Source organism: Electrophorus electricus, chromosome 6 (assembly GCF_041902795.1).
Source record: "Electrophorus electricus isolate QZ-2024a chromosome 6, ASM4190279v1, whole genome shotgun sequence".
In the NCBI taxonomy this organism is placed as follows: domain Eukaryota; kingdom Metazoa; phylum Chordata; class Actinopteri; order Gymnotiformes; family Gymnotidae; genus Electrophorus; species Electrophorus electricus.
Genome location: NC_137502.1, coordinates 10,129,823 through 10,156,912, shown reverse-complemented (window position 1 = coordinate 10,156,912; position 27,090 = coordinate 10,129,823). Strand labels below are relative to the sequence as shown.

The 27,090-nt window shown below is 40.2% G+C and overlaps 1 protein-coding gene across 1 annotated transcript in view; it reads right to left on the bottom strand.

Moving 5' to 3' along the window:
- Positions 1–27,090, bottom strand: part of LOC145658470 (inosine-5'-monophosphate dehydrogenase 1a-like) — a 42,403-nt gene that overhangs the window by 598 nt on the left and 14,715 nt on the right. The window contains exon 5 of the mRNA XM_081715356.1: positions 6,523–6,624. Coding sequence (XP_081571482.1) covers positions 6,523–6,624 — 102 coding nt within the window. The remainder of the gene's footprint in view (positions 1–6,522; positions 6,625–27,090) is intronic.

Sequence of the window (27,090 nt, the reverse complement as noted above, 5' to 3'; positions counted from 1 at the left end):
GGACTATTAAATAAAGTTTGTTTTATTATGCAGACTGAGTGTGTGTGTGTGTGTGTGTGTGTGTGTGTGTGTGTGTGTGTGTGTGTGTGTACACTGACTATTTCCCTTTGTTTGTTTTATCATTTTTATTTTCATTGCAAAATCTGATGTGTGTGTAGTCTTAAATAGCGTCTCATATGGAAGGTAAACACATACTTTCAGAGTTAGACTGATTTGACTGAAACACTAATCAATATCTTAACATTGTTTAACAGCAAAAGTGTATAAATGGTTTTGATAACCACTGAAAAGATATGGAATGATGAAATGTATGTAGGGCCATTCTAATGTACTACTGACCAATCATTCTCTGCCTCAGGAAGTGTCCTTAATCTCTTATCCAACTCTCTGAGAAAAGGAGAGCGATAGAGAGAAACAGACAAAGAAATATGTAAATGTGCAAAGTAAATGTGTGTATCTTGCTTATGGTCAAAGAAAGAAATCTAATAATTCTGTACTAGACAAATGTGTGACAGATTTACTTAGAGAAGTAAAATAGTTTGAGGAGTTCAGAGTTTTAATAGTGTTGCAGAAGAACAACAAAAACATTGCCTGAATTTCAGAATCCCAGAAAACAGGCACAGAAAATTTGAGAGCAGACTGCTAAATTCAACTAAACAATCCAAAAGAGCAGGGGGAGCAGTGCCAGTACCAGACAGCGATGGCGCAGGTCGGGACACTCTCTATGATGCTGTTGCAGACCAGATCAGGATGACGGACATGCTGTCCTTCTTCAGTCTCCTCAGGAAGCAGAGCTTTCTTCACTAAGGAAAAAGTGCTCAGGGACCATGAGAGATTGTTTGTGATTTTAAGAGAGTGTATGTTCTCACTCTTCACTGTATGTATTGGGGTGTGAGGCATTTGCATCCTTCTGTAGTCCATAGTCATCTCTTTTGTCTTTTTGACAACCAGAGAAAGGCATGTCTGGAGAGACTGTGACAAAGGCTTTGACTTCTTTAATTATTTCTGTATTGTTTTTCATGGTATAAATAAAATGTAAAAAGGCAAATCTAAAGCAAACATATGAATCTAATTAATCTAATTAAGGCTAAAGTGAAAAGAAAGCAAGCCCACAATAGTTTATTCTATTCTGTGTGATGACAATGGAATTGTCAACAAAACCAAAACTGTGATGTCATAATATCACTGACCATTGTCATAATAGCTATTCTTATAATCTGCTTGACAAAGGTAAAATTGGTCAGTCTGTTGACAGAAATGGGAGGTTGCAGCAGCAAAATGCAGTTCTGCTGCTCTCACAGAAGATCTTCGAAGAAGAAGAAAACGAAGATTTTGTTGGACAGGAACACACAAAAAGCAATGAGTAGATTGCAACAAGAACTACCTGACAGAGTAGATACGAAGGAAATTAGAAAACGACACTGTGTTAAAATTGGAAAATTTGAGGAGGAATGTAGTGGGAAGGAGTTGGAGGAGAAGCAGAAGGAGACAAAAAATGAACAGAGTGAAAGATGGCACCTGAAGAGTGAAAGAGAGGATGTAGAGAGTGAAAGACAACACCTGAAGGGTGAAAGAGAGAATCTTGAGAGTGAAAGACAACACCTGAAGAGTGAAAGAGAGGATCTAGAGCGTGAAAGACAACACCTGAAGAGTGAAAGAGAGGCTCTAGAGAGAGAAAGACAACACCTGAAGGGTGAAAGAGAGAATCTTGAGAGTGAAAGACAACACCTGAAGAGTGAAAGAGAGGATCTAGAGCGTGAAAGACAACACCTGAAGAGTGAAAGAGAGGCTCTGGAGAGAGAAAGACAACACCTGAAGGGTGAAAGAGAGAATCTTGAGAGTGAAAGACAACACCTGAAGAGTGAAAGAGAGGCTCTAGAGAGTGAAAACCAAAACCCAAAGTGTGAAAGAAAGAACCTGAAGACGTTATGGGACAAAGTAGTGGGGAAGAAAACTAAGCAGCAGCGCATGGGGAGAGCCATGGCTGGGGAAGCTTTGTACTGCTCAAAGGGACCACACACTTCCCAAGGAGGACCAGCTAAAGAAATCGGTAGTATGCAGAAAGGTTTCCCGAGCACATAAAAAGGCTATGATTACCAACTGGCCAAAGAGACAGATGCTGTGCTTGACTACATCAGAACTATGTTTATAACCAGTCAATATGAACTTCTACCAATCCATCCAAAACCTGATAAAGGAGACCTGAATGACGATACTACTGGAACTACAAAATTACTGGGACTACTACTATTTAGCATTCTGAAAAAATAAAAATGAAAAAGTCCTCATGTTCTTTAAAAAAAATAAATCAATAAAATGTAAAAAGCTCAAAAAGCTTTTTTAAACATTGGCAACTGTGTATTTGATTTACCTCGGAATGGGTGCAGCTGGTTCATGGCGCATGTGTTCGAGCTTTAGCCTCTGTATTTGGCATTTCAGTGCATCGAGCAGTTGAAACTATAGCAAGCAAAGGCAAAAGGAGCTGTGCGGTCGATGTTTGTGCAAGTGGTCTTCCACATAGTCCCATGCTGTGCTGGGTTTAGGGTGTGTTTGCAGGGAGAGCCCAGCGCTTACAGGCTAAGAGGATTACAGTGGAGCATTGCAGGGACTGTCAGAATACAGAGCGCGCGCGCGCGTGTGTGTGTGTGTGTGTTTTCTCTACACATTTGGAAGAGAGAAAACAGAGCTGTGCTGTAGTTGATAATATTGCAGGCCTGGCACAGGCTCTGCTCAGAATGGTGAGAGAGCACTGGAGGAGTTTGGGAGTTTATTAATAGCGTTTAGCTCACTACAGAAGGAGTAGATCAGGGCTTTGCTGGGAAGGATGATGATAGGGTTTGATCACACCATTTAGCACAACATTGTCATGTCCATGCTGTGCATGGTTCTAAAGAAAAGGATCTTTGTTATTCAATCCAATACATTTCAAATTCAATTTTTCTGTTTCTCATGAATGAATGTGGACTATAGGATGGGGGGTGTCAACTGTTTGTGTGTGTGCGCGTGTGATTTAGACGGTTGAGAGAGTTGAGAGATAATTTCATGACAACGAACCAATTAAAATCAAAATTATTCACACTGTGTTGACAAGAGACACACACACAAACACACACACACAAAGAGAGAGAGAGAGAAACAAAAAGAATCACAATCAGGGCTCACCAGATCTCTCAGAGTCTCTCTGACAGGCCCTAATCCACTCCGCCAATTGAAAAACAGAAAGTAGCAGAGAGAATAGCAGTGTGGCAGTATATGAATGTGCCCCCAACAAATATATAATTCACACACACACACACACACACACACATCTTTCACACTTACACATCCATACTCACATGTACACATGTATACATCATTGAACTACACACATCTATATTCACATGCACAAACAAACACCCCACACAAATGTTTGGTCTTTGTGCAAATTCACTTGGAGGTAGGCCAACATTCTAGATATAAAATATGTGACAATAAACATAGCCTCAGTACGTTTCATTTCATGCATTTACATCTTGATCCACACAAACACTTTCACACTCCTTTGCCTCACACTCACAAACACAAGAAACACTCGGGTGGCCTTCGGTAGCAGGAGGGATGTCAGTGCACAAAACACTGACTTGAAATGTTTTTAACCCCCATTTCAATGAAGACCATCATACCTTGCAAGGTATAGCATTCTTTCACTCTCCTGGACAACCTCAGGCTGTTCCTGGAACCAGCAAAGCCAGTGGTTTTGGCCTCTGTCTGAAGCACAAAGGGGGTATGCAGGAGGCGTAGCGGAGCATGTCAGGAGGGTGGGCAGAGCCCTCTCCCAGCAGTGGCAGAGGAGAAAGGGCACATGGAGCACAGTGGCTACGGTTGACACCTGCAGGAGGCGACATGTGGGCAGGGCCAGTATGAGCCCACTTGGACCCATCTGCCACCACAGAAAACCCACCTGCTGTGTGTGTGTGTGTGTGTGTGTGTGTGTGTGTGTGTGTGTGTGTGTGTGTGTGTGTGTGTGCGTGCGTGTGTGTGTGTGTGTGTAGATTTGTTGACATTGTTCATGAGTCAGTGAATCATGTTTTTGGTGGATAACTGTTATTCAGGGATATCCCACCATTGGGAGTGGACAATTAGGGGTGCTGGAGTAGGAAGGTATTTGTAGTACATTCCTGTTGTAGGCCTTCCTATAGTGTTTAACTGATTTCCATAACTGAAATACATTATAATGTTTAAAAGTTTAGAAACGTGAGCATAATACTCCAGAAGATGTAGCGTCCTGGTGTGTGAATGAGTAGTAATCTTTCTGAAACAATACGTTTGATTTAATTCTCGTTTTCATTTCCTTGTGGATTGTATTATTTTTGAAACATTTGATTCAAAATTAAGAAATAGTGCAAAAATGTGAAAAAGCACTACAGGATGCATCTTGAATAAACGAAAACCTCGACCAGATGTTGTAAACTTAGAACAGTAATTATGTTCTAAGAATGTTGATAAAAAATAACAGGAATTTACAATATATACATTTGCCTGCATAGTATCCCAGGTGTTCCATCGACTGCACTCTTCTGGATGAGGATCTCGGATGTTGTTCCTGGGATCTGCTAGAGCCACTCTCCCAGTTTGATGGTCATCATCCCTAAAACCCTGGTGCTCTGATTGCTACCAGAGCCAGTGTTTCCTCTTCTTTTAGCGTCTCATGTTCCTTGTTGCTGATGTTGCTATCTCTTGGGATTGCTACATCCGTCACTATGGCTCTTTTCTGCTGTTTATCCATCACTATTATGTCTGGTGGTTTAGCTATTACCATCTTTTAAACAATTTTCTGGTATACGATGTCTTATCAAAGATAACCCATCCACACTCTAAGAGCATCCACACCATCATCAATCAAATTCTTGGTCTGACCAGCTGTCACTACTACACAGACATACACAGAGACAGAGCGAGAGAGAAGAAGGATGAAAGTGAACAGAGCAACAAATGAAAAGAACCAAACACCATCAATTCTTACCTACCTCAACCCTCTCAGTTTACAGAACAAGCAAATGTGAGAACTGTGACTCACCATTCCCCCCCACCACCTGGAGCTCAGGATACTTCTGTTTAATGTAGTTAATCATGCTGATCTGAAACACCGAGTTTCCCTGAGATGAGTCCTAAAACAATAGACACAGCCTTCAGACCAAATTCACTATGTCCAATCACAGTCCTGTGTTACACAGCCTCATAGCAAAAATAGTTTGTCATTTGATTCAGGCACCATACTCAGGATGGAGACTAATCCCACTCCCTTTAGGACATTAAGACCTACCAGCACCACCACGTCCACTCCTGCCTGCACGAGCAGGTCCAGCCGGTACTTGTCATCCTCACGGGTAACGATGGCAGCGCCACACAGCAGCTGTTTGCGGGAGTCTTTAGAGGCCAGAGGGTAGTCTCTGTTCTTCTTCAGATCAGTGCGAGCAATTATAGCCACCAGCTCATCACTGTCGTTCACAATGGGCAGTTTACCTGCAATCAACAAGCGTCCCCACGACCGACCCGTTACTCAGAGAAGAAGTGGAGAAGTGAAAATAACCTTTCAAAGTCCTTTAGAAGCAGTTTCACTTCTCAAGCTGAAAAGATGAAGAATCAGACCTTTTTTTGCTGCACTGCAGGATGTCATTGGCCTCTTTGAGTGTAACACCTGCTGGTGCAACCACTAAATCTTCCCTCTTTGTCATTGCCTGGCAAATATCACAAATAAATCAAAAAAAGATGTGAATTTAAAGAATGTGATTTTACGCGCACACACACACACACACACACACACTTATATATATATATATATATATACACATTTTTTATTTATATATATATATATATATATATATATATATATATATATATATATATATTGCCCTCTTTCACACACTGACACAGAAATATCACAATTTCATGATAGTTCTATTCCACCTATATTTTTAAGCATTGTATGTCATATGTGATTCATTTGTGTTTTTAAAAACCTTTTGTATATTGTATGTACAATCAAAGATGAATCAGAAACCTCCTCCAACAGCCGGTCATAGTCCTTCTCTGAGAGGAAGTCAATGTCTCGTGACGTCACGATTCCCACAAGCTTGCTGCCCATCTTGCCGGTTTCGGTGACAGGGATTCCAGAGAAGCCGTGTCGCACCTTGGCCTCAAACACATCTCCGACCGTGTGCTATGGACTCATCACCACCGGATCCGCGATGAAGCCCTGCTCGAATTTCTGCCATGACACCATATATTGCTCTGCTGATGAGAGGCCTCAGGGAAGCTTGTGTGTAAATCTGCATGTTCAACGTGTTGTTCATTATATTCCTATTAAGACAATTCACTGAAAGTTTGACACCTTAACTTTCTGGACTTCATTTGCTTGGAACTCTGGGGTGCAATTGTGATGGATGATCCCAATACCGCCCATGAGCTGTAATACAAAATCACAGAAAGCTAAATGGAAAAGCAACAGGACTTCATGGTTTTGAGTGTGTGGGGGATACTCACAGCCATAGCGATGGCCATGGAGGATTCAGTCACAGTATCCATGGGAGAGGAAATAAGCGGCGTCTTCAGGGTTATCTTCCGGGTCAGAGCAGAGGTCAGATCCTGAATGACAGACGTAAATGGTAACAGAAAGGAACCAATGTTCTACAGAACAATTATCTTTGTTTATGTTCATGCTTGTATTTTCATACAGACTATGCATTGCACAAAGATAAGAACAGTTTGGGGTGTTACTTTGGACAGCTTTCACATATGCACACATCTCTGTCCCATTATTAATTTGACTTCAAGTGACTTGAATGTGCTCATTCAAAGCACAAATATTGCTGTTTTTATAAGCAGGGCATCAGTTTAACCTCCCTGTGGTAAGACAGACAAAAACATCCTACGTTCTCTCCCACATTCCAGCACACACACACACACACACAAAATGTAACACCAAATTTAAATACCACAATATATACTATCCCATATCCATTACACATGGGAATTTTGGTTCGCTCCTCCCTCACACTGTCATACACATACACACACACACCCCCCTCAGCCTCTCTGCCTGTGACAACACACCCTATGCACCTGGGATGCCAACACCACCTATTTTGCACATCTTATTTGTACTCCTTCATCCCTCTCTTACACTATGCCACACTCCACCCTCTGTTGTAGTCGTGTTCGCACTACATGGCAACTGACTCAGCTCCTCCATCTCACTGAAGGTAGAGGAGACCGCCAGCTCCCTAATTAATTAGGAAGATCCCGCCCCCTCCACTAAATCATTACTAGATGTGCTGTATTTACTGAAACACACACACTGGTAAGCCCTTATGGGGCATGTCAGGAAACCTGCTGAGCTGTTTTGGTGCATTTTGCAAAAGAACTCACCACTTCATCTGAGGTAAAGTCAATGAAGCCAGGCAGGATCAGAAAATCACTGAATCAAAGACCACAGAACAAACAAATAAAGAAAAACAAGCCAAATAAAAAAATATATACCAATTAGTTCACTGAGACATACATGCTACACTCTCACATTCTCATATCAGTTAGTGCATCATATACCAAATGACCGTGGGGAGTTCCACACACCCATGCTGATAGAACGAGGAGACATGACTGATGATTGCTCCCATAGCCACCTGCGACTAGCAGAAGCTCGGACACTTTGTGTGCATACATGTGAGGTCAATTTCAACTTCAAACTTCATGTCCCAGTAGCATGAATTGAACATACCTGCTTGATTTGCAGAGTTGAGCGCATATTCTGGAGTATGGAATAAGTTAATCTACCTAAGAGTATGTTGTCCAATGATGTCGTGTTAATGTTCTTAAGCATGCGTCATGTCACAGCCTATCCATTAAAGTGGCATTAATGTCCCACCACTGCTTGAGAGGACACGGGAGACAGAGAGGCAGCCAAAGGAAGCCTAACTGTAAACAAAATAGAGCAGCGTATGCGAACATCCGTGTGTGAGAGAGAGAGCATCCCAGCAGTACGACAATCATAAGGCCACAGTTCAGAGTGTCCTCTAGTGTGGGATCTAGTGCAGATAAAGCCTCCATTACAGAGATTAAAGATGGCGGCCTAGTGGGCAGAAATAGACAGAGACCTCTTCTCAGCTAGATAGTGCCTAGGGATACATCTTCACATCTTTGATAACATCATCAAAGAAAGCTCTTTGCACTGCCCTACTTGAAAAGCAGAACAAGAGAGGTCATGATCTCCAATTCTGTCTATAGAAATCTATAGAGGCATTACTCATTATGTCATGACCCTGTTATCTATTAGAAACCCACAATTTATCTGAATTAATTATTCATAAATAAATTGTCAGCTTCATGTCCATTCAGATTTCAGTGGAGATCAGCAGGGGTCTATTACTGTGTATTATTATTCATAACACTGTGCCTGCAAACTGTGTGAACAGACACACACAGGTTATTTTCCAGTCCCTGAGTGCTTTTGTGGCACTGCTTGACAGTTGGTGGAGTGTTCCCTAAAAGAGCCTCTGAGCATGATGGATTTGGTAGTAGGAGTTTAGTGAGCAGAGAGGAAGAAGACTTACGAGTGCAGGCCATGAACACCCCCCTCCAACTGAGCAGACATGGTCCTCTTCTCAAACTTCAGATCTCCAGGGTACATCATAGAGCTACACTCAACATAGAAAACGACATTACACACAAGCATTCACTCACACACAGCTTCCTCTCTTCCATTTTCTGCTGAAATTCCAAAGAACCCTTGATGCTATAAAAGATAAGAAAGACCATAAATAGAAATGTGTTTGTAGACAAAATATATCCTAGCATTTGTTCTGATGTTTTTCAGTGTACATGAAAAGGGAAATAGAATCATCTTAACTCACATCTTGTTTTTTCGGTAGATGAGTACTGCTGTTGAGCCTTCTTACACTGACAATGGTTTTATTTAAGCCCTATTCAGTAATTACACAACACTGAAAACATCACAGTAAAACAGCAGTATGACCAGCACTTAAGAGTAAATACCTGAGTGCTTTTCACTTGGCTTAGAAGATTTTAAAGCATGCATTAATGCTACATAAGACCATATTGGGGTATTTGAGAAATTCAACAGCGAAGCTAAAGGTCCAGAGATTATAAAGGTTACCATGAAAGTGATGCACATAATATGGGTTTTCCAAGAAACTAGTAAACCCAGCTGACATTTGCTAGACAGCAAACATTGGAGGTGTCTAGTGGACAGGAAATATCTACAATAAACCTTTTATATTTGCTTATCAGTGAGTGTGTATTCTCACAACAGTTCTGAGGAAAATTGCAAATAAATGAAAATCCAGGAAGTTGCCAACAAATTTGATTCTTTTCACTAAACAATGGTTTCTCAATTGCATGCATCTGCGTGCACAAGGAAAATAACTCCTAAATAGAAATAGCATTATCACATTAAATGATTGAAGGTATATGATCACAGGAAACAAAAGAAAGTCTGATTACCTTTAAACTAGGTTTGAATGCTTCAAGCAGACAACCTCAGAGCAATGGAAAACTGAGCCAAAAGGAAAAACTTTGGCCAAGTGGGAAAAGGCCATCCATAATTACAATTTTTTTTCATTACACTAGCATAATGTTCTTAGTGGTTGCAGCCTATTCTGGTAACACCCTCATAGTTTTAGCAGGACAAACATTATAGAAGTATGGATAGACTTGCTTGGTGAATGTTTGTCTGAAAGTGTGCACGTATCTGTTGTTGAGAGGATCAAAGAAGGAGATCAGACCACTGTCCCAGTCCAGGAGCACTCTGATCTGCTGGAGGGTCTGCTTCATGGCAAGAGGCATCAGCCTATCGTCTGACACTCCTATCCCATATTTACCCTTGTACTAACCCACTTGCCACAAGCCATGCTTTATGAGGTCCTCACAGACTCACAGAAAAAGAAGTGATACAGCCTATTAAAGAACGTCACATTTAAGTTACACGCTTTTTTTCTGTACTCGCACTTCCTCCAAATGTCTCATAGAATCAAATCATTTTCAACTTGCCATGAAGTGGATACAAATCAACAGAACGGCATAAAGAGAAACCACAACAACAAATGAATAAACAAAACAAGACTTTCCATGTTCAACTTGACATCTTTATTAGTTGGTAGTTGTTTAGTTGTTTTTATTTTTTGCTTTCTGCGGAATATGTAAGCACCTGTTTCCACTGAAATATAAACCACTAAACAGAACTAAATGGCTAAAAGACATATGTGGAAAAGGAAAACATTACACAATCAAAAACAACCATATTTTGTGCATCTTAATAATTAATTAAATTTCAGTTCTAATTCAATGATTACATCCAACACATTCAATGATTACATCCAACCAAGACATAGAGGTTTTGCCTGTTAGAACACAGGGGAATCTTTTTAGCAATATATATTGCTGACTGAACTGACTGGCATCTATTTAGTGCAAATATCATGGTCATTCCATAGAAAACTACAATAAACACAAGCTGCAGTACAAGATCTCATCATGCATCTTACTGAGATGTAATCTGATCTCCATGTACTGTTCAGAGGAACTCAAAGTCTTTGTCCAGCTCTTTGAAATTAAAATATTAAGTCACAAATAATGATTCCTATGAACATTAAACATATGTAACAAATGTGTCTTTTATTTGAATATATAGTGTTCTAGAGTTAAGGCACTCTCAGTAGAAGTATTCTCTCATAATGAATGAGACTACTGTTTGCGAAGGCAGGAAAGCCTCTCTCAGTGAGCTTGAAGGTGAATATGTGGACATGTGTATGACATAGAAGCCCATGCTCTGTGTCAGGCCTGTATTGCTATGACCCTCTGTGGAGGCTCTACTTCACAATGAAGGGGATTAGCGCTTTTGCCCAGTACCCACTGGAGAAGGTCCTCTCCAAGAGCAGCTCCCTTCTCTGGGCTCCACACCCACACATACACACACACACACACACACACGCACAGGGCCCACATCACACATGCACATATACACCAGTGACCCAGCAGAGTCCCTGATTGAAAGCCCACAAAGCCCAGAAGAAGCTTATAGGAGCAAAAGCTTCTAAGTAAGCAGGAAGAAGCTGCTGAATAGGACAAACACCACCTCTGCTCAGCATATCTGATTGGGGGAAATTTGTGTGAGTTCCTCAGAAGCAACATTTAAAAAAAATAACAGGCACATTGAAAGGAGAAACAGTAATTTCCATAAACTGTAAGAAACAGGTGAACTGGGGTTGGCAAGAGAAGAGGTTAAGAAAGGTCTGCTTGTGTGTGCACATGTGTGCATGCATACCAGCTTGTTCAATATTATTTTTCATTTTTATCACATACTGAAAGTTGCCTAGGTGCTCTGCTACATCAGTCACCATTCCAGAGGCCTTGATCCTGAAAGAACATGCAGGAATGGATGTTGGCAGATTCCATGTGCTGAATGTACACATAGAATTAACAGATACAGAATATATCCTCCTACAAGAGAGGTTTATTGGTAGCTACAAATACATAAAACAGTTTAGTCAAAGTGCTTCCAAAAAAGATCTTATAGCAACTTTAATGATAAAGCATACCAGACTTCACAAGTATTTTTGTTGCATAATTATCTCTGACTCACCCACTAGAGGGCACAACATCCCTATTTAGTCATTTAGTGGTAGTGAATGGCCTGGGCCAATTAAAATTAGACTAACCTTAGCCTTCTATGTTTTATTAAGTTATCCTCTCTTCATTATGTTACACCTACATGATTCAATTATTTCTCCAATTCCCACAATGCCTTAGACTCAACCGTCACACTAATCCTTTAAGGTAGAAGTTCTCCTATTGATTAGTTGTCAGCCTTAGTCAGCTTTATGATTGTATAAGAGACATTAAATTTAAATTATTCAATTGTTTAGTTATTGCAATTAATTTGTTTAAAAAATGTTACAATGGTGTAATAGTCAGCAAATATATCTATGTGTAAGGATATAGGCATGCAAATTTTGATACAAGGTTTCTTATTTATGCATTTTTGATGATGATTATACTACTGCAGCGCTTTGTGATGCTAATTAGACTACTGAAGTGCTGTGTGATGCCAGCTAGACTACTGCAGAACTGTGTGATGCTGATTAGGCTAATACAGTGCTGTGCGATGTTGATTGGACTGCTGCAGTGTTGTTCTTTATGGGCTTCCTGTCTGTGGGTTAAAGAAGCTGCAGAACATTCAGAAAATGGCTGCTGGAGTTCTTACACACACCAGCTTAAGGGAACATATAACTACTACACTCAAACATTTACACTGGGTTCCTGTTCATGGCTGTGTGCAGTACAAAATCCTTCTCTTGGTTTTTGCCCTCATGGTCTGACCTGTCCATCCCTTTCTGGTGTTCCTCATATGTCTTTTCCTTCACTCTGTCTCCATCCCTCTGACACTCATCTGCTCTCTGTCGCTCACGTCACACTCTGCACTATTGGCGTTTCTGGAGCTGCAGACCCAAGGCTTCTTCCTCCAGCTGCTCATTTACAAGAATTTCATAACTCATCTCTTTGTCTGAGATCATTTCAACCTTTAATTGGTTACTATAGTATGCACTTGCATCAATATTATGTCTATTTTTTTTAACCAGTTTTACTTCCTCCTGTTATCTTATTTATATATTTGAAGCTTCTTTATATTTTATTTGACCTTTTTTATATTGTATGATCTTGTAAAGTGCCATTGGGTAACAAGAAATGCACGTAATTTCTTAATTAGAATAAAATTCTTCTTCTTCTTCTTCTTCTTCTTCTTATTATTATTATTATTATCAAACAGTGTATTGATCATCCTTTCAAAGGTTGCTGGTGTTACTTTTGGGCTATTATTATCAAATTTAGAATGGTGCGTTTTGCCTGGAATTAGTTTCTTTTGTATTGAGCAACCTAATGGAAAAAGTTGTTCTTGAGCAGATAATCTACTATTTTTCACTTAATGAATCGTTGATTTCAAGCATGCCTATAAAGCAGATCATTCTACGTGCACAGCACTGACAAAAATGATCGACAAGATATTTTTACAAGAAAATGATGGTCGGAATCGTATTACTTGACTTTACTGTGGCATTTGTTATTAACAAAACAAAGTATATATGGGTTTAGTCTATGGTAAAACAGCAGTTTCTCCTCCCCTAGATGCTTTCATTGTGGTGTTTCCCAGGGGAGCTGTCAGGAAAGAGCTGTCTAAGTTCTGGTTAGCTGAGAATGAATCTGCAAGCCTCACACTGCCCTGTCAGTAAGGAGAGCGAGCATGCCTCTCTCATGGCTCAGAGCTCAGGAGAGGCTGGCCTGCGGTCTAATGGGCGTCTTTAGGAATATCTGTGATAGTAAACACAATATAAATTATGCGAGAGCTCAACATAGTCACACTGCCAGGCAGGTTAGTTAAACCAAAACCCAAAACAGGTGCAGCGTGCAGATCTGTATTGTCTTGGTCACCACAGTATGGAACAAGTTACCAACCATGATCATGGGAGTACACAGTTTTGTTGGTGGAGCCCAGGAAGAGCAGCTGCTACCTCAGCTAATGGGGATCCAAATAAAGACACGAAAAACAAAGACATTTCAGTAGTTATAGGAAGTAAAGCTGTTCTGTAGAATTCAGAATTACAACTCAGACTGCATATTTTTGCAGGACACAGTTATATTGCTTTGCTGACAAACATGAAAGGATGATATAAAAGTTGTTGTTTTGGAGCAGAACAGCATCTAGTCTGGTAGGCTACTACTTCAACTACTCACTTCTTCAAGAGGTATCCACAGTACTTCAGGTACAAACCGTTCTATTCTATCCTCTACAGATTTCTGTGAGTTTATGTTTGCATGATATGAATTTCTGTTTACATTCATCAACTTTTTTATGAAATATACTGTATAGTGAATTTCTTGAAGTCTACACCATAATGAAGTTTTTAAAAACAATGTTTATGAAAAAAAGCATTTAAATGCTCCTCAATCAAAGAGTATTAATTTTGTAAAATGGTGGGTAGTTAAAATAGTATTATTTTCTGCTTTCTACTAATTTTACTTCACTTGTTGTGAAGGAAAAAAAAAACTACTAAGCAACCACATGTAACTTATGATGTGTTCTAATCTGAAATTGTTTAGTGGATGAAACACTGCAGGTGCTGTTGTTGTTAGTGCTAACTGCTTTATAGTACAGAAATAATAAATGCTGAATCTCCTGATTGTCTTATTATGGCTTTATGTTATACAAATTTTCTGCCTTACTCTATTTTAGGGAAAACAATGGCGCTGTCAAAGCTCAACCAAGCTACTAAGAGTTTCACCAAAGCACAGGATTACAGAAATGACATCATGCTGCTGATGCAGCCCTATGATAACTGGGAGCAGTATCTATTGCCGGCACCCGTCTCCATCGATTTACTGGCTCAGCTGGTACGCATTTCTGCTGCAGATGACTTCTCCATCAATAAAAATCCACCAAAAGACGGGTTCAAATTCATCAGATACCCCAATTCTTTTAGGGCCTGCCTCTTTCAAGTATGTAATGGTTGCTGGCAAGCCTTTAATGTTGCTCACAAGAACATGGACCAAATTCGTATGTACACCGGACAGGTTCCAGAGTACATCAAAAACTCAGTTGGGCTCATAATACAGGAGGATGATGGTCTTGTCCAAGCCTTCTTACCAGCTGAGCTTCAGAACATTGCGCACATATCATCAGAATGCTTAAACCTGGCCATCATGACTGAGAAACAATTCTCAGATATCATCAAGCTGATGCAAGAACTGGTGGAGGCTTTGGTGAATGCAAGACAGAGTCATGATGAGGAGATGGAAGAAATCAAGAAAAACATTGAGATAGCAAAGATTAAACGGGCTGAAGCTAAGGAGGCAAGCGACAGGGCCGAGGCTGCTTTCAATCTGGCTAATGAAAGATTAGCTGAGGACAGAAGGGCCTACCAGCAAGCAATGAAAGATTTGCCAAGTGGATGGGGCCTTTTTGGCCTGAAGCTAATATCAAGTATGTCAGAGCAAGCAATATCAATAGCCTGTGCGTTTGCAACAGAATTTCTTCCAGGACAAATTATCCAAACCTATCTCCAAGCGGACACTATTACACCAAAAGCCATAACACATGTGATCAAAAACTGAAAAGGCACTCCTGAAAGCCACAGAAACATGGCCACTGGAATGAAGAGTAACGTGGATGAAATGTTGGCAACAAGTAACATATTTTCTAAATCTATAACATTTCTACTAGTGGTTGAGAAAATGGAAGAACTTTGCAAAGGTAAGGAAATAAATTGGCCTGAGGTGTATGATCAGGAGAAGCAAACGGTAAAGTCTGATTACTTGGTGGGACTATTTCAGCAAGTCAGCAGAGATATACAGCAAGAAGCTGAATGCCCGATTAAATCCGAGGCACTAGGCATCTGTGACAAGGGTATCTCCACTTTAACAGAGCTAGGTAAATATGCTCCAGAGGGGAAATGTGATGATGCCAAAACAGAGGAGCTTATTAAAGCCATTGACGAACTGAATGTAAGGGCCATGGCCTTTTATTCCAAAAGCAAGTCTTTTACAAATCAGCCATCTTTCTTGACAGCACCCCCCAAGTCAAGTCAACAGCAAATCTATGACTCAGCAAATACAGATGTGGTCCAGATGCACTTAAGACAATCTCATCATTTCAAACATTGTTAAGACCACTCTTAGTGAAAATCTTAAACATTTTAAGCAGACTGTTGAAATAGCTGTAGAGAACAATTACACCTACAGCATGTTTGTCAAAGACAAAATCTACACTAATGCTCTGAATGCTTCTGCCTACGCCTATTTGGTTAACATGATGTCTACCACTTACACTGAGGTGTCTGTCCAGTACCTGATGAACAATGTCAGTACTCTGGGAAGACTGATGACCATGGATCCAAACTCACCTCAGTTCCTTGCAGAGATTGACAAGTTAGGGAAGGAATGCGAATCTGCCCAAAATGGTATCAACAGCCTTGCAGCAAGAAACAGGAAGGAGTTTTACAACAGATGCGAGGAAAGAATAACTCAAATCAAGACAATCCTTACCCCAGCACTGGCCCCACTGAGTGAAAAGGACAATCTCAATCTGAAGAAGGCAATAGATGCAATGAAGGAACCAATTCAGAAGGTGGAGGAAGACAAACCAGCAACTGAGATGAAGGCTATAACTGAGGATGATGCTGACCAATATGCATAACTTCATAATAGTGCATTTAATAGTGCATTTTCCTATACTTTTCTTTTCTTTTTTCTGTCATTTTAATGTAGTATGTATACAGTATTACATTTGACAAAAACATGATTAGAAGGTTTGACCTAATTCCTGTCTGTTAATTTATTCTGAATAATCAATTTTGTTCTTTTGATTAAATTACTGCAGCATCATACTGTCTCGTATTGTTTTTCTTTGTGATTCAAAGAACTTTAAAATCCAAGAGGTAATATGTATGCCAAACAAACAAACAAAAAACCATTTCAGATTGCAGAGTAGCTATTACTAATTATTAGCTATTGCTCATCTCTTTTTCAGTAGAAAAAAGAAATTGGAGTTTAGATTTACTAAAGTGTAATGAGTGAACTAAAGCCATTAGATTTGAGTAAACTCACAATTCTTCACACATTAATTGTGTTGCACATTGAGTGTGAGTGCAGTGTGGTGAACAGAGGAATACAGGCTCAGTAAAGGAAGTAGCAGTTCTTAGCAGCTAGGGTGGTACTGATGGGCCCAACATCTTAGTAAAAACAAAGTCTGACACTTTACACAAAAAAGAAATCACAGACACTATGATTTCATTATTTCAAAACATTAGCTATAATGAATCATTTTAGTGAATTATTATGATTATGAATTATGACTGCTCAAGTAAGGACATCCATGTATGCAAACAAAGCCATTATAATAAACACTCTCTCTCTCTCTCTCTCTCTCTCTCTCTCTCTCTCTCTCTCTATATATATATATATATATATATATATATATATATATATATATATATATATATATATATATACAGTGCATCCAGAAAGTATTCACAGTGCTTCACTTTTTCCACATTTTGTTATGTTTCAGCCTTATTCCAAATTGGATTAAATTATTTTTTTCCCCCTCAAAATTCTACACACAATACCCCATAATGACAAAGTAAAAAAAGTTTGTTTGGAATTGTAACAAATTTATTAAAAATAAAAAAAACAAAAAAATCACATGCACATAAGTAGTCACAGCCTTTACCATGACACTCAAAATTGAGCTCATGTGCATCTTGTTTCCACTGATCATCCTTCAGTTGTTTCAACAACTTGATTGGAGTCCACCTGTGGTAAATCCAGTTGATTGGACATGCTTTGTAAAGGCACACACCTGTCTATATAAGGTCCCATAGTTGACAGTACATGTCAGAGCACAAACCAAGCCATGAAGTCCAAGGAATTCTTTGTAGACTACTGAGACAGGATTGTATCGAGGCACAGATCGGGGGAAGGGTACAGAAAAATTTCTGCAGCATTGAAGGTCCCAATGAGCACAGTGGCTTCCATCATCCGTAAATGGAAGAAGTTTGGAACCACCAGGACTCTTCCTAGAGCTGGCCGCCCAGCCAATCTGAGTGATCGGGGTAGAAGGGCCTTAGTCAGGGAGGTGACCAAGAACCCAAGGGTCACTCTGACAGAGCTTTAGCATTGCTCTGTGGAGAGAGGAGAACCTTCCAGAAGGACAACCATTCCTGCAGCACTCCACCAATCAGGCCTGTATGGTAGAGTGGCCAGACGGAAGCCACTCCTCAGTAAAAGGCATAAGACAGCCTGCTTGGAGTTTGCCAAAAGGCACCTGAAGGACTCTCAGACCATGAGAAACAAAATTCTCTGGTCTGATGAAACAAAGATTCAACTCTTTGGCCTGAATGCCAAGCATCATGTCTGGAGGAAACCAGGCACCGCTCAGCACCTGGCCAATACCATCCCTACAGTGAAGCATGCTGGTGGCAGCATCATGCTGTGGGGTTGTTTTTTGGCAGCAGGAACTGGGAGACTAGTCAGGGAAAGATGAATGCAGCAACATACAGAGACATCCTTGAAGAAAACCTGCTCCAGAGTGCTCTGGACCAGGGTGAAGGTTCATCCAACAGGACAATGGCCCTAACCACACAACTAAGATAATAAAGGACTGGCTTCAGGACAACTCTGTGAATGTTCTTGAGTGGCCTAGCCAGAGCCCAGACTTGAACCCAACTGAACATCTCTGGAGAGATCTGAAAATGTCTGTACCCCGGCGCGCCCCATCCAACCTGATGGAGCTTGAGAGGTTCTACAAAGAAGAATGGGAGAAACTGCCCAAAAATATGTGTGCCAAGCTTGTAGCATCATACTCAAAAAGATTTGAGGCTGTAATTGCTGCCCAAGGTGCTTCAACCAAGTATTGAGCAAAGGCTATGAATACTTATGTACATGTGATTTTTGGTTTTTTTATTTTTAATAAAGTTGCAAAAACTCCAAACAAAGATTTTTTCACTTTGTCATAATGGGGTATTGTGTGTAGGAGTTTGAGGGGAATTTTTTTTTTTTTAATCCAATTTGGAATAAGGCTGTAACATAACATAAAATGTGGAAAAAGTGAAGCGCTGTGTGTGTGTATATATATAAATATTTGTCATTTCACTTTTCTTGGGGATTAATTAGTCCAGAGGCCTATAAGAGCTTGTCAAGGAAAAAACGTGTGTATGGGTGCATGCATGTATATGTATATGTATATTAGGAACCAAGCATTAAACCATTAAGCTGCAATAAAACTGAGACACAATTGTCTTGGAGAAAAGAAAAACCATGTTCAGTTAGCACAGGCTGTATCAAAAGCCATAGAACCAGAGGACATTAAAATCATAATTCTCACCTTGCATAATCTCTCATGATTCAACTGTATATGTAAACAGATATGCATTGGTGTGTTGTAAGGTGTTCTGCCATTATCTGATGATATGTTTGCAGAAAGTGTGTTACATCTCTAGAGAGACAATTGCCTCCTGGCCTCTTTTTGGTGGAGAATGGAAAAAGATACACATATACACAGACCCGCGCACGCATGCACACACACACACGCACGCAGCATTAGTTTAGCTGCAGATGCAGTTACTGCATCAACACTTCTAACGTGACTGCCATGTGGCCTCTGCAAGTCCAACCCTCATTAACATGTGCTTCATGTATCTGGATCTCTTTTTATCTCATTCTTATATTTTATGTCATTCTTTCTCTTTCTCTCTTATCCCTATAGGCCCTATTTGCTTTCTGCTAGCAAACAAGAGGTTAAAAAGACTATTTCCCTTTGTTTGTTTTATCATTTTTATTTTCATTGCAAAATCTGATGTGTGTGTAGTCTTAAATAGCGTCTCATATGGAAGGTAAACACTTTCAGAGTTAGACTGATTTGACTGAAACACTAATCAATATCTTAACATTGTTTAACTGCAAAAGTGTATAAATGGTTTTGATAACCACTGAAAAGATATGGAATGATGAAATGTATGTAGGGCCATTCTAATGTACTACTGACCAATCATTCTCTGCCTCAGGAAGTGTCCTTAATCTCTTATCCAACTCTCTGAGAAAAGGAGAGCGATAGAGAGAAACAGACAAAGAAATATGTAAATGTGCAAAGTAAATGTGTGTATCTTGCTTATGGTCAAAGAAAGAAATCTAATAATTCTGTACTAGACAAATGTGTGACAGATTTACTTAGAGAAGTAAAATAGTTTGAGGAGTTCAGAGTTTTAATAGTGTTGCAGAAGAACAACAAAAACATTGCCTGAATTTCAGAATCCCAGAAAACAGGCACAGAAAATTTGAGAGCAGACTGCTAAATTCAACTAAACAATCCAAAAGAGCAGGGGGAGCAGTGCCAGTACCAGACAGCGATGGCGCAGGTCGGGACACTCTCTATGATGCTGTTGCAGACCAGATCAGGATGACGGACATGCTGTCCTTCTTCAGTCTCCTCAGGAAGCAGAGCTTTCTTCACTAAGGAAAAAGTGCTCAGGGACCATGAGAGATTGTTTGTGATTTTAAGAGAGTGTATGTTCTCACTCTTCACTGTATGTATTGGGGTGTGAGGCATTTGCATCCTTCTGTAGTCCATAGTCATCTCTTTTGTCTTTTTGACAACCAGAGAAAGGCATGTCTGGAGAGACTGTGACAAAGGCTTTGACTTCTTTAATTATTTCTGTATTGTTTTTCATGGTATAAATAAAATGTAAAAAGGCAAATCTAAAGCAAACATATGAATCTAATTAATCTAATTAAGGCTAAAGTGAAAAGAAAGCAAGCCCACAATAGTTTATTCTATTCTGTGTGATGACAATGGAATTGTCAACAAAACCAAAACTGTGATGTCACATGGAACCATTGTCATAATAGCTATTCTTATAATCTGCTTGACAAAGGTAAAATTGGTCAGTCTGTTGACAGAAATGGGAGGTTGCAGCAGCAAAATGCAGTTCTGCTGCTCTCACAGAAGATCTTCGAAGATTTTGTTGGACAGGAACACACAAAAAGCAATGAGTAGATTGCAACAAGAACTACCTGACAGAGTAGATACGAAGGAAATTAGAAAACGACACTGTGTTAAAATTGGAAAATTTGAGGAGGAATGTAGTGGGAAGGAGTTGGAGGAGAAGCAGAAGGAGACAAAAAATGAACAGAGTGAAAGATGGCACCTGAAGAGTGAAAGAGAGGATGTAGAGAGTGAAAGACAACACCTGAAGGGTGAAAGAGAGAATCTTGAGAGTGAAAGACAACACCTGAAGAGTGAAAGAGAGGATCTAGAGCGTGAAAGACAACACCTGAAGAGTGAAAGAGAGGCTCTAGAGAGAGAAAGACAACACCTGAAGGGTGAAAGAGAGAATCTTGAGAGTGAAAGACAACACCTGAAGAGTGAAAGAGAGGATCTAGAGCGTGAAAGACAACACCTGAAGAGTGAAAGAGAGGCTCTGGAGAGAGAAAGACAACACCTGAAGGGTGAAAGAGAGAATCTTGAGAGTGAAAGACAACACCTGAAGAGTGAAAGAGAGGCTCTAGAGAGTGAAAACCAAAACCCAAAGTGTGAAAGAAAGAACCTGAAGACGTTATGGGACAAAGTAGTGGGGAAGAAAACTAAGCAGCAGCGCATGGGGAGAGCCATGGCTTTGGAAGCTTTGTACTGCTCAAAGGGACCACACACTTCCCAAGGAGGACCAGCTAAAGAAATCGGTAGTATGCAGAAAGGTTTCCCGAGCACATAAACAGGCTATGATTACCAACTGGCCAAAGAGACAGACGCTGTGCTTGACTACATCAGAACTATGTTTATAACCAGTCAATATGAACTTCTACCAATCCATCCAAAACCTGATAAAGGAGACCTGAATGACGATACTACTGGAACTACAAAATTACTGGGACTACTACTATTTAACATTCTGAAAAAATAAAAATGAAAAAGTCCTCATGTTCTTTAAAAAAAATAAATCAATAAAATGTAAAAAGCTCAAAAAGCTTTTTTAAACATTGGCAACTGTGTATTTGATTTACCTCGGAATGGGTGCAGCTGGTTCATGGCGCATGTGTTCGAGCTTTAGCCTCTGTATTTGGCATTTCAGTGCATCGAGCAGTTGAAACTATAGCAAGCAAAGGCAAAAGGAGCTGTGCGGTCGATGTTTGTGCAAGTGGTCTTCCACATAGTCCCATGCTGTGCTGGGTTTAGGGTGTGTTTGCAGGGAGAGCCCAGCGCTTACAGGCTAAGAGGATTACAGTGGAGCATTGCAGGGACTGTCAGAATACAGAGCGCGCGCGCGCGTGTGTGTGTGTGTGTGTTTTCTCTACACATTTGGAAGAGAGAAAACAGCTGTGATGTAGTTGATAAAATTGCAGGCCTGGCACAGGCTCTGCTCAGAATGGTGAGAGAGCACTGGAGGAGTTTGGGAGTTTATTAATAGCGTTTAGCTCACTACAGAAGGAGTAGATCAGGGCTTTGCTGGGAAGGATGATGATAGGGTTTGATCACACCATTTAGCACAACATTGTCATGTCCATGCTGTGCATGGTTCTAAAGAAAAGGATCTTTGTTATTCAATCCAATAAATTTCAAATTGAAATTTTCTGTTTCTCATGAATGAATGTGGACTATAGGATGGGGGGTGTCAACTGTTTGTGTGTGTGCGCGTGTGATTTAGACGGTTGAGAGAGTTGAGAGATAATGTCATGACAACGAACCAATTAAAATCAAAATTATTCACACTGTGTTGACAAGAGACACACACACAAACACACACACACAAAGAGAGAGAGAGAGAAACAAAAAGAATCACAATCAGGGCTCACCAGATCTCTCAGAGTCTCTCTGACAGGCCCTAATCCACTCCGCCAATTGAAAAACAGAAAGTAGCAGAGAGAATAGCAGTGTGGCAGTATATGAATGTGCCCCCAACAAATATATAATTCACACACACACACACACACACACACATCTTTCACACTTACACATCCATACTCACATGTACACATGTATACACCATTGAACTACACACATCTATATTCACATGCACAAACAAACACCCCACACAAATGTTTGATCTTTGTGCAAATTCACTTGGAGGTAGGCCAACATTCTAGATATAAAATATGTGACAATAAACATAGCCTCAGTACGTTTCATTTCATGCATTTACATCTTGATCCAAACACTTTCACACTCCTTTGCCTCACACTTACAAACACAAGAAACACTCGGGTGGTCTTCGGTAGCAGGAGGGATGTCAGTGCACAAAACACTGACTTGAAATGTTTTTAACCCCCATTTCAATGAAGACCATCATACCTTGCAAGGTATACCATTCTTTCACTCTCCTGGACAACCTCAGGCTGTTCCTGGAACCAGCAAAGCCAGTGGTTTTGGCCTCTGTCTGAAGCACAATGGGCGTATGCCGGAGGCGTAGCGGAGCATGTCAGGAGGTTGGGCAGAGCCCTCTCCCAGCAGTGGCAGAGGAGAAAGGGCACATGGAGCACAGTGGCTACGGTTGACACCTGCAGGAGGCGACATGTGGGCAGGGCCAGTATGAGCCCACTTGGACCCATCTGCCACTACAGAAAACCCACCTGCTGTGTGTGTGTGTGTGTTTGTGTGTGTGCGTGTAGATTTGTTGACATTGTTCATGAGTCAGTGAATCATGTTTTTGGTGGATATCATGTTTTCAGCTCACAAATAATATAAATAATAATACAGGTAATAAAACAGGGAAGAAAGTAGATGTTAGCCAGTGCAGCATTTACTTAATTCATTATTCGTTCTTTTATGTTAGTGTGTAACTCTCATATTGTAGTCTCCTGAAAGACAGACAGAGGCAAATATAGGCAACGATAGCATTCAACTGTTATTCAGCGATATCCCACCATTGGGAGTGGACGATTAGGGGTGCTGGAGTAGGAAGGTATTTGTAGTACATTCCTGTTGTAGGCCTTCCTATAGTGTTTAACTGATTTCCATAACTGAAATACATTATAATGTTTAAAAGTTTAGAAACGTGAGCATAATACTCCAGAAGATGTAGCGTCCTGGTGTGTGAATGAGTAGTAATCTTTCTGAAACAATAAGTTTGATTTAATTCTCGTTTTCATTTCCTTGTGGATTGTATTATTTTATTTGAAACATTTGACTCAAAATAAAGAAATAGTGCAAAAATGTGAAAAGGCACTACAGGATGCATCTTGAATAAACGAAAACCTCGCCCAGATGTTGTAAACTTAGAACAGTAATTATGTTCTAAGAATGTTGATAAAAAAGAACAGGAATTTACAATATATACATTTTCCTGCATAGTATCCCAAGTGTTCCATCGACTGCACTCTTCTGGATGAGGATCTCGGATGTTGTTCCTGGGATCTGCTGGAGCCACTCTCCCAGTTTGATGGTCATCGTCCCTAAACCCCTGGTGCTCTGATTGCTACCAGAGCCAGTGTTTCCTCTTCTTTTAGCGTCTCATGTTCCTTGTTGCTGATGTTGCTATCTCTTGCGATTGCTACATCCGTCACTATGACTCTTTTCTGCTGTTTATCCATCACTATTATGTCTGGTGGTTTAGCTATTACCATCTTTTAAACAATTTTGTGGTATACGATGTCTTATCAAGTATAACCCATCCCCACTCTAAGAGCATCCACACCATCACCAATCAAATTCTTCGTCTGAGCAGCTGTCACTACTACACAGACATACACAGAGACAGAGCGAGAGAGAAGGATGAAAGTGAACACAGCAACAAATGAAAAGAACCAAACACCATCAATTCTTACCTACCTCAACCCTCTCAGTTTACAGAACAAGCAAATGTGAGAACTGTGACTCACCATTCCCCCCCACCACCTGGAGCTCAGGATACTTCTGTTTAATGTAGTTAATCATGCTGATCTGAAACACTGAGTTTCCCTCAGATGAGTCCTAAAACAATAGACACAGCCTTCAGACCAAATTCACTATGTCCAATCACAGTCCTGTGTTACACAGCCTCATAGCAAAAATAGTTTGTCATTTGATTCAGGCACCATACTCAGGATGGAGACTAATCCCACTCCCTTTAGGACCTTAAGACCTACCAGCACCACCACGTCCACTCCTGCCTGCACGAGCAGGTCCAGCCGGTACTTGTCATCCTCACGGGTAACGATGGCAGCGCCACACAGCAGCTGTTTGCGGGAGTCTTTAGAGGCCAGAGGGTAGTCTCTGTTCTTCTTCAGATCAGTGCGAGCAATTATAGCCACCAGCTCATCACTGTCGTTCACAATGGGCAGTTTACCTGCAATCAACAAGCGTCCCCACGACCGACCCGTTACTCAGAGAAGAAGTGGAGAAGTGAAAATAACCTTTCAAAGTCCTTTAGAAGCAGTTTCACTTCTCAAGCTGAAAAGATGAAGAATCAGACCTTTTTTTGCTGCACTGCAGGATGTCATTGGCCTCTTTGAGTGTAACACCTGCTGGTGCAACCACTAAATCTTCCCTCTTTGTCATTGTTCAAGTTCAAGTTCAAGTTCGGTTTATTCCTCACATACATAGTCATACACAGTATAACTCGCAGTGAAATGGTGGAGAGTGCTGTGTCCAAACTGAGGAAAGGAAACAGGGGTGCATAGAGAAAAATATATATATGCAAGATAAATATATATACTCTATGTATGTACAAAATATATTAACAATGTATGTACAATATATGTATATTATGATTATATACACAATGTACAATGTATATGGTTGGGTATATATGTACACAATCTACAGAATGTACAGTGCAGGTGTAATATGTAATATGGACAGTTTGCAAATACTGCTTCTTTAGGCTATTTAAGTCATTGTGATCCATGATCCACAAAACGAACAAAAACAGTCTCTTACTTGATTACTTGAAGACATGAATAGAAATCTATAGAGGCATTACTCATTATGTCATGACCCTGTTATCTATTAGAAACCCACAATTTATCTGAATTAATTATTCATAAATAAATTGTCAGCTTCATGTCCATTCAGATTTCAGTGGAGATCAGCAGGGGTCTATTACTGTGTATTATTATTCATAACACTGTGCCTGCAAACTGTGAGAACAGACACACACAGGTTATTTTCCAGTCCCTGAATGCTTTTGTGGCACTGCTTGACAGTTGATGGAGTGTTCCCTAAAAGAGCCACTGAGCATGATGGATTCGGTAGTAGGAGTTTAGTGAGCAGAGAGGACGAAGACTTACGAGTGCAGGCCATGAACACCCCCCTCCACCTGAGCAGACATGGTCCTCTTCTCAAACTTCAGCTGTCCAGAGTAGATCATAGAGCTACACTCAACATAGAAAACGGCATTACACACAAGCATTCACTCACACACACCTTCCTCTCTTCCATTTTCTGCTGACCTTCCAAAGAACCCTTGATGCTATAAAAGATAAGAAAGACCATAAATAGAAATGTGTTTGTAGACAAAATATATCCTAGCATTTGAAAAACTGATGTTTTTCATTGTACATGAAAAGGGAAGTAGATTCATCTGAACCCACATCTTGTTTTTTCAGTAGATGAGTACTGCTGCTGAGCCTTCTTACAATGACAATGGTTTTATTTAAGCCCTATTCAGTAATTACACAACACTGAAAACATCACAGTAAAACAGCAGTATGACCAGCACTTAAGAGTAAATACCTGAGTGCTTTTCACTTGGCTTAGAAGATTTTAAAGCATGCATTAATGCTACATAAGACCATATTGGGGTATTTGAGAAAATCAACAGCAAAGCTAAAGGTCCAGAGATTATAAAGGTTACCTTGAAGGTGATACACATAATATGGGTTTTCCCAGAAACTAGTAAACCCAGCTGACATTTGCTAGACAGCAAACATTGGAGGTGTCTAGTGGACAGGAAATATCTACAATAAACCTTTTATATTTGCTTATCAGTGAGTGTGTATTCTCACAACAGTTCTGAGGAAAATTGCAAATAAATGAAAATCCAGGAAGTTGCCAACAAATTTGATTCTTTTCACTAAACAATGGTTTCTCAATTGCATGCATCTGCGTGCACAAGGAAAATAACTCCTAAATAGAAATAGCATTATCACATTAAATGATTGAAGGTATATGATCACAGGAAACAAAAGAAAGTCTGATTACCTTTAAACTAGGTTTGAATGCTTCAAGCAGACAACCTCAGAGCAATGGAAAACTGAGCCGAAAGCAAAAACTTTGGCCAAGTGTGAAAAGGCCATCCATAATTACCATAATAAATGTTATCTCACGGTGCACCCTTGTTGAAATGATGATCAAGTAGAAATGTGTTCATTTTCAATAGACTAGGTTCCTTTTTTCCATTACACTAGCATAATGTCCTTAGTGGTTGCAGCCTATTCTGGTAACACCCTCATAGCAGGACAAACATTATAGAAGTATGGATAGGCTTGCTTGGTGAATGTTTGTCTGAAGGTGTGCACATATCTGTTGTTGAGAGGATCAAAGAAGGAGATCAGACCACTGTCCCAGTCCAGGAGCAC